Source organism: Pseudorasbora parva, chromosome 6, assembly GCF_024679245.1.
Source record: "Pseudorasbora parva isolate DD20220531a chromosome 6, ASM2467924v1, whole genome shotgun sequence".
Classification (NCBI taxonomy): Eukaryota; Metazoa; Chordata; class Actinopteri; order Cypriniformes; family Gobionidae; genus Pseudorasbora; species Pseudorasbora parva.
In genome coordinates, this window is record NC_090177.1 from 12,761,198 (window position 1) to 12,782,090 (window position 20,893).

At 36.4% G+C, this 20,893-nt stretch overlaps 1 protein-coding gene across 4 annotated transcripts in view; it reads right to left on the minus strand.

The window, feature by feature from the left end:
* Positions 1–1,108: 1,108 nt before the first annotated feature.
* plekhg5b (pleckstrin homology domain containing, family G (with RhoGef domain) member 5b) overlaps positions 1,109–20,893 on the minus strand; it is a 95,807-nt gene continuing 76,022 nt past the window's right edge. For all 4 annotated transcript variants that reach the window (XM_067445651.1, XM_067445652.1, XM_067445654.1 and 1 more), the window contains 13 exons: positions 11,978–12,151; positions 9,988–10,158; positions 9,666–9,761; positions 9,215–9,415; positions 9,001–9,111; positions 7,947–8,096; positions 7,685–7,822; positions 7,349–7,468; positions 7,062–7,194; positions 6,612–6,727; positions 6,331–6,479; positions 4,069–4,977; positions 1,109–2,491 (listed from right to left, as the gene is read on the minus strand). In XM_067445651.1, coding sequence (XP_067301752.1) covers positions 2,482–2,491; positions 4,069–4,977; positions 6,331–6,479; positions 6,612–6,727; positions 7,062–7,194; positions 7,349–7,468; positions 7,685–7,822; positions 7,947–8,096; positions 9,001–9,111; positions 9,215–9,415; positions 9,666–9,761; positions 9,988–10,158; positions 11,978–12,151 — 2,478 coding nt within the window. In that variant the 3' untranslated portion in view covers positions 1,109–2,481. The remainder of the gene's footprint in view (positions 2,492–4,068; positions 4,978–6,330; positions 6,480–6,611; positions 6,728–7,061; positions 7,195–7,348; positions 7,469–7,684; positions 7,823–7,946; positions 8,097–9,000; positions 9,112–9,214; positions 9,416–9,665; positions 9,762–9,987; positions 10,159–11,977; positions 12,152–20,893) is intronic.

A 20,893-nucleotide genomic window follows, 5' to 3' on the forward strand; every position in this document is an offset into this window, starting at 1 on the left:
TTGGGCTGAGCTTATATTTATGCTGAAATGTGAATACAAGCCTAATTCAATCTGTTCAATCATATAAAGTGATTCTTTAATAAAATTCGGATTAAAACACTAATTCATATCTGAACTTTTTGAAGTAAATTTGCGTAACTTTAGCTGTTAATGGACGGACAGCATGCATTCAGATTTCATCAAAATGATCAAAAATTTGTGTTTGAAAGATGAATGTAATGGGGTTTGGAACGACATAGGGTAAGTGTCAATTTTAACAATCTGCTTGAGAGCGGGCGCGGCCATTTTGGAAATTGAATGTCTAACTTCCGCTGTCATTCCCTCCAAGGTATTTTTAGCTGTACAAAACATCCCGTTATGCTGCTCTATATTGAAAACTTGTATTTCCCCCCTTATTATTTTAATGTATTGTGGAAATTATAAACGCTGCTTGTAGTTTTACCGTTTATACCTGCCTACTGAAAGTTTGTCTACAAGTCAATGCTCAAGTTTAGTTGTAATTATGGATTTAGATCACTGCAAGTAACTGTCAGCTGCATATCATAGATATTTTAGATTACAATATTTGATTGTCCTGCTGCTGGAAAAACCTGATAAGAAGTACCCTACTGAGACGATTAATATCCTTTCTTTTAAAACTATTGAAGTTTATCAAGTAATTAAAACACCTCAAATACTAAATATGCTGTGAAAACTATAACGTTTCCTTGAAACCTAAAGTAGCAATACCTTTATTTATCCACAGCCGCGTGTTCACTGCAGTGCTTGAAATCCTTGAAATCCTGAAATGACTCGGTAGTTCTCTCTAGTGGTCATAGTGTGGATTTACACGTTGTCTGAAAAATATAGTTTTCATAATCTAATATCCTGATGACACACAGCACTGGTGTACAACTTTATACAAGCTTTTTCAAGCCCTCAAAACAGTGTCTGACAACACTGACAACAATATCTTCATACTTGTTAAAACACATTTGTCAAAACCACTATTCATTTTAACGTTTATTTTATATAATTTCTACTACCTAGAACTTACTGCACTTTCAATGCTTTTCATTGAAATATTAGGTAAAATCAGTGTCTAATAATTCACATCAAACTCAGCAAATACTGAAAGATGTCTTTTATTTTGGAAAGACATTTAAGGAACACATACTCCCTCACATGGGAAAACAACATTATTTTGGTTCTTAGCAGATTTCAAAATTAACAAATGACAATGAACATATTAAGACGGGAAAAAAAATACAACCGTGAAGTGAAAGTATGCTATTATAGACCACGTTTTATATATAAAACAAAGCAAGCTCAATAAATATGACAAACACAAAAAGCCTAATAAGTAAACATATAATACACTATATTTACTTTGGGCAGGGTGTTTTTTTTTTGTTCAGAAAGGGAGTTCAGAAGGACTTGGTTTAAGTAAAGCACCAGGCAGTTTCAGTTTAACCTTTCGGGTAACAGCAGTGAAATCATAAGCTTGGAAAACAATAAATCATCAACACATATGTTAACATTTGAAAACTACACACCCTATTCAGTTTCAGATGATCTGTCATAAGTGCTCCTCTAGGGTCAAGTGACGATCTCTGAATCCTTAAACGTTATAAACCAAAATACAGATTTTTTGGTTCAGTCCGTTTACTTTAATTAAACATCTGTTGAAACATTTTAGATATTATTTATGCATTAACTTGACCCACACAACACAATATACAGTAAGGGGTTCAAGATGCACATGTATAACTTAAATACGCCGCGCCAACCTAAAGATTTAATCGTATAAAGCAGTTGCGTGACGGAAATATTCACTCCATCCTGTTAAATGAACATAACACTGGTCCTAAAGTAATGTGTAACTTGCCTTTAGTGGCTACTCAAGTTATCTGAAGTCAAACAGTGATTTGGTTTAGGTCAAGATCTACAGCTCATTCAGTCATACACACATACACATGTGGGTTCACACACACTCTCTCATTTATTCAACTCAGACACACACACAGTCACATCCAGTAGTGCAGTTAACGTCAATCACCTGCATCCTCTGTCAAAATATTTTTAAAGGTTCCTTTTTACAGAAACATTCTTAGAAAGAAAACAGGCAGTGAAGGAATCCGTTTTCTTCTCGTATTCTCATTTCTACTTCCTCTTACCAACCACGACCCGTCCTAACCTCAAACGCCCCACTGTCACACTTTTTTCCTTTGATAATTTCCTCTTCGAGTTCTCGTTCTGATAACCGTACGGCCCTGCTGACCCTCTTTTGAAGTTAGTTGTAGTTTTACAAAGTGCAAAGAGTTAATGAGTCTGCGCTCCTCCCCTCCCGCAGAGAAACGACAGGAAAGCTACACGATGACGAGTCAATCCGACTGGAAGAGAGAGCGGAGGGGGCAGCTGGAGAGCTCATTGGGTTGAGTGCATTTGTGTCCCGAATTCAGTCTCACAATGTCGTCCCAAAACATCTGGGCCAGAAAGATGCTACACTTCTCTGGGGAGAAAGAAGACGACAAGTGTCAAAAGATTAGTTTTTCACAACACAAAATGTTCAGATGTTAGACCAAGACCAACATTCCCCTCTGACGACAGAAAGTGTGCTGTAAAAAAAGCTTGTTTTTTTATTTTTATTTTATTAAATTGGAGTAAAATTAGTGGATGAATCTTCTCAAATGTCAAAATAACCACTACAGACTTTTAACTTACTAATAAATAAAGAAATCATCCTGACACCAAAATATATCTATTTATTGTATTTTTTACCTTTGTATTTTCTCTTTTTCTTTTCATGGACAATTACTATCCAAGATTAATAACTACCAACTATTGTAGTCTTTTTTATATATTATATTATATTTAGTGCGGTCAAATCAATTAATCACATCCAACATACAAGTTTGTAAATATGTGTGTGTGTATGTATATACATATGTGTGTGTTTATGTTTATGTTTTTATATATATATATATATATATATATATATATATATATATATATATATATATATATATATATATAAATATAAATAACACGCCAAATTGTGACGTCTAGACATCTCTAAAACTGCAGCTCTTGTGGGGTGTTGCTGGTCTGCAGTGGCCAAATAGATCGGTATCGGTGATCGGAAGATACTGCTTCCTGTGATTGGCGATCGATGATCGGCTCCAAAAATCCTGGTCGGAGCACAGAACCGACAATAGGCTCATGGGCGGCCAAGGCTCACTGATACACGTGGTGAGTGAAGGCTGGCCCGTGTGGTCAAACAGACGAGCTACTGTAGCTCAAATAGTTATTAAACCATGTGAAGTTAATGCTGGTTCTGACAGAAAGGTGTCGGAATACACAGTGCATCCGTGTACACTGCTCATAGGGCGCCAAGTGCTGAGGGGGGCACCACGAGAATTTTCTCTCAACAAATACGTGAACGCGACACCCGCGGGCATCATAACATGATGTTTAGGGCATCAAGACGGCCAGCGGGGGTACTGCACACACACACACTTACAAACTTTTCAGTAACATTCGATTAATCGATTTGACAGCACTAATAATATTCAATAAATTCAAATATTACATTTTTAAATATTAAGTAAATTAAGTTTTTGCAAAACTGCTTTGGATATATATATATATATATATATATATATATATATATATATATATATATATATATATATATATATATATATATATATATATATATATATATATATAGACATACACAAATTGAACAAACTATATATCATACATAACATGATGTTATGATAAAATAAAAATGTCAAATTTTATGTAGTTCAGTTAAAAAATTAAATAAACTTCAATTATTTAATAAAATAGATGCAAATAAATAAAAATTAACAAAAATTAATTACATGAACCATTTTGTTATCTTTTCTATTCTCTGTAAACCTGCTTTGGAACAATCTATTTTGTAAAGAGAGCTACAGAAATCGAATATACCTTATTTTGCATTAGATGGTTTTTAATTTCTGCACATTATCTGTTAAATCGGCCAAAGCTCGAGAGCGAAAATAAAAAAAGATAATCAAAATACACAAACGTGACACTTACGAGGCTGTGAGCGTTGAGTTGAGCACCAGTGTGGTGCGTATCTTGTAGAGTTGGGCCAGTGTGAGTTTTTTGTGCTGCTGGGGTCTCTCGCTGTGGCCCATTCTGTCCATGCCACTAGGGGTCGACAGCTCCCCCTCTGATGCACTGCAGGGAATCTGGTTGCAACTAGACTCGTGTGCAATTTTGGCACGTCTAAATGTGTCCAAAAGCATGCCTGAGGGCATACTGCATGTGAGTCTGTGGCTTTCGTCCGTCTCCGAATCTGTCGGGTGACACTCGTCTGATTCAGTGGGGTTGAGCTCCGTCAGACTCCAGCTGAGCGGCGCTTCTAAATATTTAACCCTCTGCTCCCATGTGAGCCGACTTCCTGTGCAATCTGTGGCTGCCCTGGCAATGCCCTGGTTACTGTTACAATGGTGAACTGTGGACAGCAGGTTATCCTCTGAACGGGATTTTCCGGCAAGTTTCTCCAAAAACGGCAGGCGACATTGGACGTGTGGTCGGCGCCTGGGCTTTAGAGACAGAGCCACTGAGTTCTGAGATCCAAATGAACTTTTATCTTCCTCATCGTCTTCCTCTTCCACATTTCCTTCGTTACCCGCCTTGTCCTCCTCGGAGTCGTCTTCCTCTACCGGGGCCACTCGACTCTGTGATTCCACTACGGACTCTGGTGAGAGCGTCCCGTAGGCGCTGTCCATGGACATCGACCGGTACTGTGGGTCCAGGTCTGAGCCCTCCTGACTGTCCAGATGCTGGTGCTGGTGCTGGGGCTGCGCTGAGAGGGAGGACAGGCCAGCGTCATGGTCTGAATGCACACTTAAGTCAGACTGAAGAGTAGAGGGATCCAAAGATGATCCAGACTCATCCATATCAATCACTGATAAGGTTTCTGTGGAGCCATCTGATTGGCTAAAACAGAGAAACAATAATGTGAGTTAACTTATCGTAAAACATTGCCCAACAGGCCTAATGTAATGCAATTTAATATATTTAAATTTATATTAATATAATACATTTATATAAATTTATATAATTATATCAAATAATAATTACCTTTTTAGTAATAATAATAATTAAGAATTTATATTTAAATAAACATATACATTTAAGTATTTATAATTTAAGTAATACATGTAGGTTTTTATATTATAAATGCATTTTATTAAATTTTATTTGAATAAATACATTATTTTATTTTAATATTTTATTTTATTAATATTTTTATAAATATTGTTATGCGTTACATTAATATTTAAAATTATATATTTATATACACTAATAAGAGGTATGTATGTATTTATTTATTACATTAATTTAAACATTTTATTATTTAATTATTTTAATTAATTGTATTGAATTTTAATTTAATTCGTTTTTATTTTAGCATTTACTTTATTTAAACAATTTTATTTTAATAAAATTGTTCATTCATATTTTAATAAATATTTAATATTTCACTTTCATATTACATTTTAATATCATTTTAAATATTAAAATATAAATATTAAATATTGATTAAAATATGGATAAACAATTGTATTAAAATAAAATGATGTTTAAATAAACTTAATGCTAAAATAAAAAATAATTAAATTAATAAAATGTTTAAATTAATTTAATTAATTAATATATTAATGAATATAAATATATAATTAAATATTAATTTAAAGTATGAAATATTTTTTAAAATATTAATAAAATATTAAAATAAAAATGTATTTATTCAAATTACATGTAATAAAATACATTTATAATAAAATGAAAATGTATTAAAATAATAATAAATGATAAATAAATAAAATGAAGAAATTAATAAAATAATAAAATGTATTACTTAAATTATAAATACTTAAATGTAAAAATATTATTTATTTAAATATAAATTCTTAAAGTTCTATAAATTCTTATATTAATTCTTAAATATAAATTCTTAAATATTATTTATTTAAATATAAATTCTTAAATATAATTATATAAATGTATATAAATGTATAATATTAATTTAATGCAATATAATATATTGTAAAATATTAATACATTGTTAAAAATGTAATAAAACACATTTTAAAATATATAAAATGTAAATTTAAAACTTAAATTATAAATAATTGTATGTAAAAATATGATTTATTAAAATATTAACTAGTAAGTTTTTATAGTAAAATATTTACTATAAAAAGTAAGTATTTATTAAAACTTAAAAATAAATTCAATTTAATATTTAATAAAAAATAAAAATTCAACAAAAGTGAAATAAAATACCTATTGATCTGATCTTTGAGTCTGAGGTGAGGTGAACTGGTTGTGGAGTTACAGCTGTCCTCGTCTTCCTCCTGATTTTCCTCTAGTCTTTTCTTCAGGCAGGCCTTCTGTCTGCGAGCTTCCTCTGACCGCAGACGCTGCACTTGATTCTAAAATGCATGCACAAAAGAGCTAAATCAGCAATCTTATCTAGCTAGGACTGAGAGAACACTTCAAGTGGTTTGGAATATCAGACATGTCAAACAGAGTTCATTAGTGCTAAAGCTCGAGTAAGATTTTACCTGGACATTGCAAATTGCATCAGTCCAGCTTCGCCCCTGGGCAGCGCTGTTGGCCTGGAAAGAGTAGGCAGCCACAGCGCTCTTGAACTCATTGAGGTAGATGAGGACAAATGAGCCTAGGACAAGAAACATGCAGTGCAATCAGATCATTATTAAATACCTTTACACATAACAATTCATCAAGAAATGTTTTTCTTCATGTAAAATGCATTATTAATAATTTAAAAAGTTATATTAAAGTGATGTTTAATACAAAATGTTTTGATATGATGCTGTTAATGATGATGTCTGATTGGGACAAAACATGGGAGAGATTGATCTCATTGCCATATTAAAAGATTACTATGCTTCAGAGTAAGGTCTCTTGAGATCCCATGCTGCTTGTTTCTGCTCATTTGTCGTCTGAAACGTAAATGTAGAGCGCTATTAAACTGGGCTGGGTCTGCTCACCTGTGTCTTTGAGCTCTCGGCACACCACATTGTGCAGGAGGAGAGGCTGTCGGATCACTTTCACCTTCTCTAAACGCTTTGCTGGTTTAGTGATCAGCAGCAGATCAGTGAAAAGGAAGCAGTAAACATCCACCTATACAATATAGATAGATATATTAAAAACATGAACACAGGCACTATTAACAGGGCTGTTTTTTTACATTGTAAATGTTTCCAAATATTCCCTAGATTCTTTAAATGCATGTGAATTTTTGTGAGGGATTCATGTTGATTTAATCTGAACTAACCCTGCTGTCTTTGCCCTCTTTCATGCGGAGCGCCCCCTCCAGGTGCAGTTGCCTGGTCTCTTCTGATGCCGTGCCAATCATCGGTGCCATCAGGTCAATTCGGCTGAACTCCTTTAGAGCCTGTAGACATGGGAGGGTTAAAAAATCATGAATAAAACTGTCTGCCACACAAATCACAGCCTGTTCAAACCAAAAACAAATGTCCGGCTTGAAAACCACGTCCAACACGATATTATAACAACAAAATGCATTTCTATGAAGTTCAAAATTTTGCACTGGCATGATTTATCTTTTTTTTTTTTTTATTACGGAGGCTATTATTTCTACAGTTCTTACCTTCTCCACCTCCTCGCTGGCTCCCTCCACGGCCTCGTACGACTCCACTCGAGCCGAAATGGCGGCCAGTTTCTGTTGCTCCTGACGCTGTCTCATCTGAGAGTCCACACTGTTAATGAAGCTCTCCACACACACCACCTGAACACATTGACAAGCATCCATATGAATACACCAGAAAAACTTAAAGATAGATATACATATATATATATTATGTTATATTTTTAAATTTATTTATTTTCGTGAATGTTCAAAAGTGTCGAACCATGCTGTTGAGCGCGTCTCTGGAGATTTGGTCTTCAGTTTTTTTCAGGATGGTCTTCAGGAGCAGAGGGTATTTGGTGAGTCTCTGGTGCGGTTTGGCTAGCATGTCCATCAGCTTCAGACGGTTACACTGTTTATTCGTTTCTGCCCACTGTGGAGATAAGAAATTCAATGATTACAAGCTAAATTTAGATCGTATTCATTTACATGAATATAAAAATATATATATATAGTTGTATATTGTTTACACTTTGCTTGCATTATTGTACATTTTACTCCTCATCATGATGTAGATCTTAAAGAGTTCGTATCTATATAAGATGAATAACTACCATTCAATGTAGTATCATTTTTTTAAAAATATAATTGAATATAATAAACTAAAATATATTCCATTGTATGATAAAACATATAGTTATTAAAGTAATAATAATGATATTCTCTGTAAACCTGCTTTGGATCAAACTATGTTCTAAAAAGTGTTTACAATATTAAAGAAATGTAATATTAACGTTAAGTGATTCCCAATGTTAGAATAAAAAAAAGCTAAACCTTATAAATACATAAATTACATTATATTACATATGTTATATATTATCTATTTTGTAAAAAAAGCTACAGAAATGGAATATATCATGGATGGATGGATGGATGGATGGATGGATGGATGGATGGATGGATGGGTGAGAGGGTGGATGGTTCTGAGATAGATAGCTGGATGAATGGACAGATGGTTTTGAGAAAGATAGAAAGATTGGATGGATGGATGGATGGATGGATGGATGGATGGATGGATGGATGGATGGATGGATGGATGGGTGAGAGGATGGATGGGTGGGTGGATGGTTCTGAGATAGATAGATAGCTGGATGAATGGACAGATGGTTTTGAAAAAGATGGATGGATGGATGGATGGGCGGATGGATGGGCGGATGGATGGGTGGATGGGTGGATGGGCGGATGGATGGCTGGATGGATGGATGGGCGGATGGATGGGCGGATGGATGGATGGATGGATGGATATATTGACTTAAGTTTGGTCACAAACTCCTCACCGTGATGTAGATCTTGAAGAGTTCGTTGTCTCTCAGCATTGAGCGCATGTATTCCATACAGCTCTCCTCCTCCATGCAGTACCGGATATACGGCTGGAACCTGGATGCAAACTATCCACAAAGACAAGACACTTTTAACTATTGGACTACATGAAAACAGCCTTTGTCCTCTGTTGCACAAAGTAGTAAAGATTTGATTTAAATAAAAACTGACCGTACTAAACCCCTGCTGCAGGTCCGTGGGGTCGATCAAGCTCCGTGTGTTTCGTGCTTTCTCCAGCGCCGGAAACATGACTTGAACCCACAGCGTTGAGTGCAGATGTACAATGTCATAGAGGTTGCTGAATAGTCGCACAGGCTCTACCTCGGTCAGGAGACTGTTGTCCTGTAGATTTAGCAGGCCGCACAGGAACAGCTGCACAGACAACACAAGACATTTTTAAAACAACATTTCCAATGCATTTAGCTTCCAAAATATGACGTTTGATTATGATTATTGATTTAATTCATTTGGATTTAGTTGATTATGAAAGGTAATACTGGTCAATATTATATATGACTATAAAAAAGTTTAAAAACATTTATTTAAAAAGATAATAAATGCCACCTTAATGGTAAGTATTTAATTGAAAAAGGGAGGGGGATGAAGAAAAATGGCTACTTACATCAGTAATGACCCTGAGTTTCTTGATGTAGGTAGCCTCGGTTTGGATCAGTTCCCATATTGCCTCTTGCTGTTGAAACTGCCGTAAACTTAAACTCTGAACACAGGCGGAAAAAACGAATAAATGTGCAATGCTAAAAATCAGATATCACCATATATCAGTGGTTCTGAGATGCAAAACGCTGTTGGTTTATGAGAAAACTTGAGGCTACTGCAAACAATAATCGGAATTGCTTATGTGTACATGTGTTAGCTCATATGATCGATAGATGGGGATGGTTTTGAACCGTCCCATGACAGAAGATCAGTTGCAGTGTGTCTACCTCAGGGTCATCCAGCAGTTGCTTCCAGCTGTCCTCAAGAGTCAAGTTTGGCTCCTCCTCTTCCTCCTCCCAGGAATCGAGGTGGAAGGCGAGCTGAGGAGGAACCTTGGGCAGACCGAACTGTGTGTACGCCTGCAACTTGGTTTGAAGCAGCTCCGCACGGTCCACGTCCTTAGAAGGAAATAAAGAAAATTGAAATCGGATGGATGGATGGATGGATGGATGGATGGAATCCATGGTATCTAGCTATCCCATTACCACAATCATTTCCATAATATTTTTTTTTTAATAGAATCATTTTAAATAAACAAAGCAACTATAAAGAGGCCCTAACATATAGCAAAATCCCAACACGATTCACATCATCAGACCACCAACAACCGCCAGACAGCCGAGGCGCTGCCTTCTATTCAAACAAAACACCCCCGGCAGGGTTTACGACACCTTACAGACACCCCTTTCACTAAAGGCCCACTCCTCTTTACCCTCATAATTAAAGCCCATCCATTCATGTCAGTGACGCTCTCTCGAGGCCCGTGTGCCACTGGGGCTATTGTCCTATAACGGGATGGCCAGTGTACTTATGACAACGAGTATTTAGCATTGAGTGCTTCCAAACAATAGAGGCCAGACACAGATGGACTATAGGCTGGCTGTAGTGGTCACTGGAGATGGATGTTTGGCCCTGGTTAACCCTTCTTTTGTGGAAAAGAGTCCCAGTGGGACACAAGAACAGCTCCTTGTCTGTCTTCTTTGGGGGTTTCATGGCTGATTGTGAAAGGATGGAAGTGTGAAAATGACAGGTGAGTGACAGCTCAGTCACGCATCCGGTTTAAATGCAGGACAAAGCTTATGTGTGTGTGTGGGGGGGGGGGGGGGGGGGGCTCATTCTCATTGGTTTTGTGATTTTGTCGTTATTAAAATGCTAAAGGAAACAGTCAAACTATAAAACTATACATATAAGAAGTGGAATCACCGAATAATATTTCATCAGCCGCTTAGTTTTGGTTTCTTTAGCTCATCTTTATATGATTTATCATTTATTCCTGTGAAAAGCAGGATTTTATTCCAGTCTTAAAGGGTTAGTTCACCCAAAAATGAAATTTATGTCATTAATGACTCACCCTAATGTCGTTCCACACCCGTCAGAACACAGTTTAAGATATTTTATATTTAAAATATAAATAAACCCATATAAATCCTAAAGCTTTTCTGTTCCTTCATGAAATTGTATGCACTCTATACTGTCCATGTCCAGAAAGGGAATAAAAACATTACCAGAGTAGTCCATATGTGACATCAGTTAGTTCATTAGAATCTCTTGAAGGATCAAAAATACATTTTGGTCCAAAAATAACAAAAACTACGACTTTATTCAGCATTGTCTTCTCTTCCGCATTTGTGTTCAATCCTCAAATAAAGATTCAAACGGTTATGAATCAGTGTATCGATTCATGATTCGGATCGCCAATGTCACGTGATTTCAGCAGTTTGACACACGATCCGAATCATGACTCAATACGCTGATTCATGACCGTTTGAATCTTTATTTGAGGATTGAAAACAAACACGGAAGAGAAGACAATGCTGAATAAAGTCGTAGTTTAGTCGTAGAACAAAATGTATTTTTGATGCTTCAAGAGATTCTAATGAACTAACTGATATCACACATGGACTACTGTGATGATGTTTTTATTCCCTTTCTGGACATGGACAGTATAGTGTGCATACACTTGCATACGCTCTCGGACTAAATCTAAAATATCTTAAACTGTGTTCTGAAGGTCTTACGGGTGAGGAACGACATTAATGACAAAAATAACCCTTTAAGTATCACTTGATCCTTCAGAAATGATTTGCTGCTAACTTTCATCTTTACATGAGATCTTTTTTTTTTATGGGAAAATCACACCACGCAAAGTTGCACCATCACGTCCTGCTAGACTTCCTGATGTTTTCAAGATGGTGAAGATAAGGTGGGAGAGTTTACCTTTCCAGCTGCGGCACCGAAGAACACGCTGATCCGACTGGTGGCGCGGTTCTTCCAGTTGTCGGGTCCAGCGGCTACGCCGGTCAGTGAACCTCCTGGAGCCAGGGTGTCCGGGCACGGGATGTTGGCATCGCCCAGAAACTCCGTTATGTTCTTCCGCCGACGCGCCTGGACCTGTGAAGAGGAAGAGATGGAAGATTGTCAGATCCAGGTGGGTCGACTGTTTACAAATGCAGAAAGATAAAGGTTTGTGAGAAGTATATCAACTAGTATGCCAAGGACAATAGACAAAGAGATACGAGAGAGAGAGAGAGAGAGAGAGAGAGAGAGAGAGAGAGAGAGAGAGAGAGAGAGAGAGAGAGAGAGAGAGAGAGAGAGAGAGAGAGAGAGAGAGAGAGAGAGAGAGAGAGAGAGAGAGAGAGAGAGAGAGAGAGAGAGAGAGAGAGAGAGAGAGAGAGAGAGAGTTATCAGTAACAGTGCTATACAGAATGAGGGGGTGTGAGAGATTTACAAACGGATCGAGAGAGACAGGCGGAGTGGAGGCATTCATCTGACGATATCAAACCACAACCACAAAGGGGGCGGGGGGGTGTAAATAATGTTGGGCACACATCTGCAATTACTATTTTCTTAAAACCTGACCTAGAATTAGTGTAGAAAGTTTCATATTTATTATTATTATTATTATTTCACAATCACTTCATATAATTTGCAATGTTTAAATTACATTTAAATATATAAATATAAACTATATTTAAATTAAAATTGAATTAGAATATATTCAAAATAAAATGTTTTACATGTATAAATTAATAATTAAATAATAGTTTACATTAATGACATCTTAAATGCATAAATACATTTATATCAATTAATTATAGCAAATATGGATATTTTCTGTTAATATTTTTCACATTTTAAACTATTTCAACTATATTAAACTTTACTATAATTATCTTAAATATGTACATAATATATTTAAAAAAAAATGAGTATACATACATACATACATGCATACAAGGGCTGCACAATTAATCAAATTTGTAATCGTGATTACAATTACGGATGTCTCAAATATGTAATCGTTCAATAAAATCTCATTTACAAAAAAAAGTCCACAACTGTGCTTAATGTTTTTTTCCTACGTTATCTTAAGATTTTTTCCCCATTGTTATTTTTTTTAAGCTATTCATTCCCTAATACATACACATACATACATAAACACATACATAAATACATACACATATGTATACACACACATATATACACAAACATATACATATATACATATACACAAACATATACATACATATATATATATACACACACACACACACATATATATATATATATATACACACACACATATACACACACACACACACACACACCAATGGAATACATATTTAAGGGAAAATAAAATTCAGGGGGCAAAAGAAATGAGGAAAAAAAGATGTTAACTAGAATTAGTTCCCTATGATGAGCTTTGGTAAACCGGTCAAATTTACCATTATATTTAATATTACTGTTTTTGTACATTACTCCACCCTAGTTGGACACATGGAAAATGTATGGTTCCTCCCAAGTGATGACATAAACAATAATGCAATGTGACTCGTACTGATTTTCCAAACAATAAAGATCTTTCTATTTCCTCATCATTACATCATCCCAAAACCAAGGAGGTCAGCAACCCTGCTCCGAGCGATCAAGACTGCCATTGTTTCATAAGCAATTGTTCTGCTAGAGAGGCTTGCAACATCTTTCTGTTTAGACGCACTCCATCTTATGAGCTTCAGCGTGTTAAACGAACAAACAAACAGCTGTTTAGTATCTGAGGAAGTAGTAATCTCGCCGAGCGGGAGGCAGACGGGCTTGTTGACCCTTCTCCAGGGCGCAGGGAATTCCACAGCCCTGAGTGCCGTTACCTACTAACAACTCCTGCAAATTCCACAGAGGACTACGACATTTTTGGGGAATGCACAAAAAAACACCGGAAAAGTCTGAAGACCAAACAATGGAATTCCCTAAAAAGCTGATACCTTTTTAGGAAGCTGATTCCTGTCGCATTAAAAGATGTACTGAACTTGAACACTTGTGCAGGTGGTTTATACACACACACACACACACACACACATTACCATTCGAAAGTTTGGAGTACTTTGTAAGTACTGCAAGATTAAGTACTGTATGATGTTTTAATGATAAGTGATCACAAATACAGTTAAAAAGTAATTTCTAAAATAATTTTACAATTTAAAATTAAATTAGTAAAGATTTTCCTCTCTCCAAATTTTGTTGTAATGTTTTGCTTGACTCGAATACCTGCATGCATCAAGTACCACCGAGCAACTCATTTGAACAAGTGTGAACGCTGCCATCTGAAACCTGGCGCACAACAAAAAAGCGGATCAAGACCGCTGAGAAGATGCTTCCGAACGAAATCTGGTGAGGTTTGAATGAAATATGAATGCAACAAGGACCAAACACATGGAAACGAACCAAAAACAGGAAGACGAGACCCTAAAAAGGGCCGAATGCTCACGCATACCTGTTTTTTCTCGTCAGAGTCGTGATGTTGCCCATCACAGTTCGGTACAGGCTTCAGAACCGCATCTCCTCGCAGCAGATCTTCGTTTGTGTGTGACGGAGGGATTCCTCCGGGTGTTCTGACTCCTTCACACATTTTATAAGCTCTTTACGCGTTCTCAGCTGGTCACAATACCATCACATGTAGCTACGCACATACAGCGAGTGTATTTATCAACGTTTCGGATGTTCTGCAAGTTCCGTCTTTAAAATAGGCAATACGTCATACAAGCCGACCAATCAGGTTGTGGATGTATCCCTATGCCTACAGGTTCTGTGATGATGATTAAAAAAATGCCAGTCTGAATGAAGTCACTCAGAATTCCAATAAATACTTGCAAACTTAATAGAGAGCTTATCGGGTTTTGGCAATCACGAGAACACGTTTACATGATGTATACATGCTGAATATGACCGAAAAGGTCTTTGAATAGACCAAATCAAACCATTACTGACCTTTACAAACTAAACTAAATTCATTACCAATCCATGTACTACAACACCAGCAAAAGATTCCTTCAAGTACTCTCTCTGTGAAATGTACTGTTGGCAAGGCAGGAACATCCCTGCAAAAGAATGAAGGATTGGCTACACTTGCTAAGTTTAGAACCGATGCAAAGAGACAGGCAGACGTTGAGCTTTGATGAGGGGATTTCTGAGGATTCTGGGGTGAAAGGATGAGGACGCAGATGTCAGGAAATGTCCCCACTTTGGGGAGGACAGACAACGGACGTCTGATCGCTGGTTATGGCTCACACTACCAACACTGAGAGAACACTAAAAGTTACTGCAATAAAACAAAAAACGCATTTATACACACTGCCCGTTTGGCTCATAATGGGTTTATATATGAAAAATGTACAATCAATAAAGAAAGTACTCAAACGGATAAACGCCACATCAAAAGAAACCCTTCTGTTGAAAGCCACACATCTGTAATTTATATGGATCGGTAAATCAATACTTTGCACAACTTTTACACCTTTCAAACTACAACCTTGATACACCTCACACCGTACCAATAAACCAAATAATTTATCCAAAAGCTAAAAAAATGCAATTCGTTCAACCCACTTTAGGATCAGCTGTTCCCGGCGATTCTCACTCTCTGTGGAGGGACGGAAAGACCAGCGAATTTATGAAGCGGAACAGGGTTCCCAGAGTGTCTGAGCTACTCACCATGGAAGCAAGCGGCATGTCAAATGAGAGGTAGACCATGGTAATCTCTCAGCCGGACTGTTCACAGAGCCTGACCCATGCTAGAGCCAGCTGCTATGATCACTCAAAGCCTCCTCTCTTCAAACTCACAAAAAAGCCAACGGGTACACAAGTCTTGCAACTCCTGGATGAGCCGAGATGAAGCGTGTTAAAGGACAGATCACTAATTTTAATTCAGCGCCCTTCGATTTCCTTCTAAAAAATATGACGTGCATCAGGGCTCTCTACTAGGTCCTTTCTAATGTCCCAGTACTGCTCAACCTGCAATGAGAGGTAACGCTTTCCAACTGAGCCTGTCTGCCTGCATTACTGGATAGGGCAGCCCAACCGTCATAGCAACTAGGAGGATCCTGTCCCATTGTGTGGGGCAGGAAAGAGAGGTGTGGCTGCTTAAAGACAGAGGGTCACATGTAAAGAGGGAGGGGAGAAGCAGGGTCCAAGGAACACATCCTGGTGTCTCAAAAAACGGCAACCATATGTTTGGTAACATGTTGGATTTAAAAGTCAAAAAAGAAAAGAAAAAGTCAACAAACAAAAAAAAAGGGGATGGTTCCCTCCAAAAAAGTGCATCCATCCATTAGAAAAGATATCCACACAGCTCCGGCAGTTTGATAAAGGCTTTCTGAAGTGAATCGATGGGTTTGTGTTGAGAAAAACATCCAAATTTAACATGTTATGAAGTAAAATATCTAGCTACCGGCGGACCGCCTTCTGTATTCAACTTGCGAAGAAAGTGTCCTACGTTATGGTTACTCTTTTTCCGTAAATTGAATCGGGAAGGCGGTCCGTGGTAAGCTATTTTACTTTATAATGTGTTAAACATGGATATTATTCTTACACAAACCCGTCAATTCACTTCAGAAGGCTTTTATTAACCCCCTGAGCGGTGTGGATTTCACTACCATTATAAAGGTTGGAAAAGCCAGGACATTTTTAATATATCACTGATTGTATTCATCTTAAAGTAGAATGTCATATACATCTAGGATGACTTGAGGGTGAGTAAATCATGGGCTAATTTTCCTTTTTGGGTGAACTATCCCTTTAAAACACTTTGGACATTTAAGAAAAATGTAGCTAAGTCTTTTACAGTTAGCAACAAACAGGTTTTAGGTAACAAAACTGTTGCAGGAGTTCACTCTTTTAACAAATTAGTCTATTATCATTAAAAAGAGGTTTTGATGATCCTCAGGATTTATGATAAATTGAAAGTGTGAGTAGCATGGTATTCCTGTCCCTTGAGTGATTTCCCAGCATCCATTTTTTTCCCTTGCCTTAACAGGGAAATGAAACCAAGGGGAATCCCAGACTATAGTACGTGCTGCAACAAGTCTAGAATCGTTATTATGAATATAAATATGCCATGGCCATCCTTATGATGTATGAGCATTACTATCACAGTAAATAAACAGGTTCATGATCTTTAAGAAAATGACCGGGTGGATGATACTCCTCCGTGTTTGCAATCCATTCAGTTTAGTAATGTGACGTAGAGAGATATTTAGAGAGGCAAAATGTAGGCCAGTTTTTTTTTCTTGTTTTTTTTTTTCCAGGAAAGTGTAGTAAAGTAAATGAGATTCATTTTGATTTCAATTTTAAAATCTGGTAGACTTCAAAGTAATCTTCAACATTTAAGCACACAATATGTTTATAGTAAAAAAACTAAGAATAGTAAATCAAAATGATAAATTCATATAAATTTTCCTCTGTGGATGCGTTTATATATCAACTACTATGTTATTTGTAAATAATGCTGTAAAACTGAATATAAAAATATTTTTAAAATGTAAAAAATAAAGAATAAATAAATGAATATTCATTTCCTACACCATCTTAGTGCTATATTAATAAACTTTAATAAGTCCAACGTCATGTTAAGTGTTCAGCAGTCAGCTGAGGTGTTTATGTTGATATTTTCCTACTGGTTACATTTCCAGAACTAAAATCAATCCTTGTCCACCTAGTTAAATTTTAACTGCTTACCACGACAACATACTCCTAAACTCTCATGTCTTCCTGTATGTGACCCCGATTCCTGACAACAACAGACGAAACTGATGCATTTGCTGCCTTTTTACCTTAAACTTCCCCATACAACATAGTTCATCTCAAGAACACAATAAACCAGCGAAGATAAGAGCAGCTTTTGATCAGGCGTTGAATAATGATAAAAAAAACAAAAAGAATTGGAAGAACAGCTTAAGTGACCAGCAATCACAAAAACACCCATCAACGTGTTGGACAAACAGCATTCTGAGCAGGTCATCTACTAACTTTACCTTGAGTGTCAACACAGGACTAGTCTCAGGGTCAACAACACCCACAATGTCACCCACTTCAATTAGTCAAAGCAGAGGCAGAACAAAGAGCCATTGAAGCTTAAGGACAGTCGATTAATCAGTGATCCAAAGCACGATACGGCCTTATCGTCTGACCAGATAACAGGGTCTGTCTAGCACAAGGGCCCAAACTTGTGTCGTCAGGTAGCGGAATGATGCTAATGATGCTTTCCATTACGTGCACATTCAGCTTCCATTACACATGGACACGTAGCATCTTCCAACGCAATGCAAACATTTGCTCAATGAGAAATACAGTGGTGAACAGTTGAAATGGTACTATACAGGAGTTTAATCACCGACGAACCATTCACTGAAACATAAACACTCCAAAGGTGGCTTCTGGTAACACCATGCATCAAGTTTAAAAACTGTAAACCGTGACCTCCCTTTTTGAGCACTGATGTAATAATGCACAATCCAGACTTAAATGGTTGTAATTCATGAATGCTTTGAAATACAGAACTCAGTCTGGTGTCTTTTTAAGGACACCCAGCAGATTATGGACGGAAAAAAACTTTAAAAAAAATACTGTACAAAATTCTTTGCTCTTAAATAACTAGAAAATCAAAGCTAACCAAGTTGTGTCCTAAATTTGAAGTTTTCTTTAGGGAAGCAATAACAAATATAGCCACCGGGTGAGACTAACACTCCACTGAAAATGTTTAATGCATTATCCTGTGACAAATGAATGCAGTATCACTTCTATTACAAAATGGTTGCAAACCGTGAGTCACAGGCCTTTCCAATGATACAGGTTTTGTCAAGATTTTATAAAACATTGCAGTAAATTTAGTAACATTTAAAACTTGACACCGCTCACTAGGGGGAGGAGCCTGCTTAAAGCTTTTAAAGTACTGTTTCCTTGGCAATACAATCTCCAATTTCAAAACGGTTTTCACAGGATGAATTATAAGTGTTTACACTTTCGCCTGATTCCTTATTTATGAAGTTTCTAAAATACGTGATAGGGAAAAATAAGCAATGCGGCAAGTTACTCTTGAGTTACCCCTCTTACTCCGCTAACTCTTAATGTGTTAATTCTTTCCCAGCTACTTATTTACATTTTTATCCTTTCTTAGAAAGCTCTAACGCTCCATTGCTGTAAATTTCCGGATTTCCGTTTTTTTCACTGTTATAAGGTAGGGGTACGCATCATCTGAAAGAGTACTGAATCTCCTGATCGAAAACACAGGAAAAAAGAAGCAGAAACAAGCGACGGCATATGTAATCATATGCATATGTAAAATAACATGATCATCAACATTAAACAGCATTTAAATCAAAACTGCCTAATGTTACTGAATGAAATGTTGACCCAGGACGAGCTTTAGGACTGGGAACTACTTTAGGACTACTCATCTGTGTTTTGATTATCATTCTGAATCCGATTCATTCATTGAAAAAAACACAATTTTCTCAGCTTTTTACTCAAAAGTATATAGCTTCAGTATAGCTTATCTCATGGAACCCAATCAATATTGCAAAATGTGTACTGCAACGTAAAACAAGTTATTTTCCTTCTAATTGGAGAGAATTTTCTCAGCTTTTTGCTCAAAATGTTACTTTTTTATGAAACATACTTTCAAGTGTTGATAATACATGAAAATAAAATCAATGCATGAAGATAGCATAAAGCAGATTTTAGTTTCAAATCTTCTGATATATTGAAAATTCAGGTATTCATACAACTAAATATTTTGGGGGCCATGAAACTTTTGTGAAAATTACAGCAGTGGTTGGCAACTTTTTTTCAAAAACCCTGGTCAATGAGTTTCATAAATGGTGCAGCATTGCTTTACCTGACATGTTGTTGGTGATGGACTGTCAGGATCCATGTGGAGCAGATCCCAACTGTGCCACGAGGACAGACGTCCAAAACGTACCATGATCCAACCAGGACGCCCTAACTGACCCCAGCCAAGCACTAGTCCTACTCTAAACCTCAGCAGACAACATCCAGAGAATAGGCAGAAAACAAGCTAGAAATCCCTACACAGTGCTCAGGATCTGGCTTACCGCAAGCAGATTGGAAGCTTTATGACTTCATCAATCTACTCCTCCCAACTCCTCCAAAAAGTCATTCTCCCCATCACAGCACACAACATTCACACACTGGATGCTGATCCCTCCCACAGCAGATACCGGCAGGCCTTCTTTCCTTACAGTAGTGAAGTATTGGGTAAGTGGGTGAGTGAATCTATGCCATATTTCACGCCACAACCAAAGGAAATAAACAAGAAATTATATCCGTCTTAATGGAAATGTTTGCATTCAATTTTGCATCTTCATCACAATTACTGTAGTAGATGAGAAAGCTTCATAATTTCTGTATTTAAGAAAATATTTAAATAGCAAATCAGTGTAGCAAAATTAAAAACAAAAAGCAACTTGTGAAATTGTCCCAAAATAAGACTTTAGTTGTAAAGTACAATAAAAATGTACAATGAGTGTAGCTCACATTTCACCCCCAAATAAAAATTAGAATATATATATAAAATATATTTTTTGCACTGGCCAATTCATGACAACGTAGTTTTCCTCATTACTGTAACGCAAAAAAAAACATGTAATAATAAGATAATTAAAATAATGAAATATGGTTTACACTATAATGCTTTTACATATTTGCTGATTAAACTACCTTTATATGTATTTAAGAGGAAATGTCTAGAGACACATAACAGCATTTTGGGCAAAATTGGCTTAATTATTACAAAATTACCCTAAAAAATTATAAAAAATAAATAAATAATAATAAGTGTAGTAC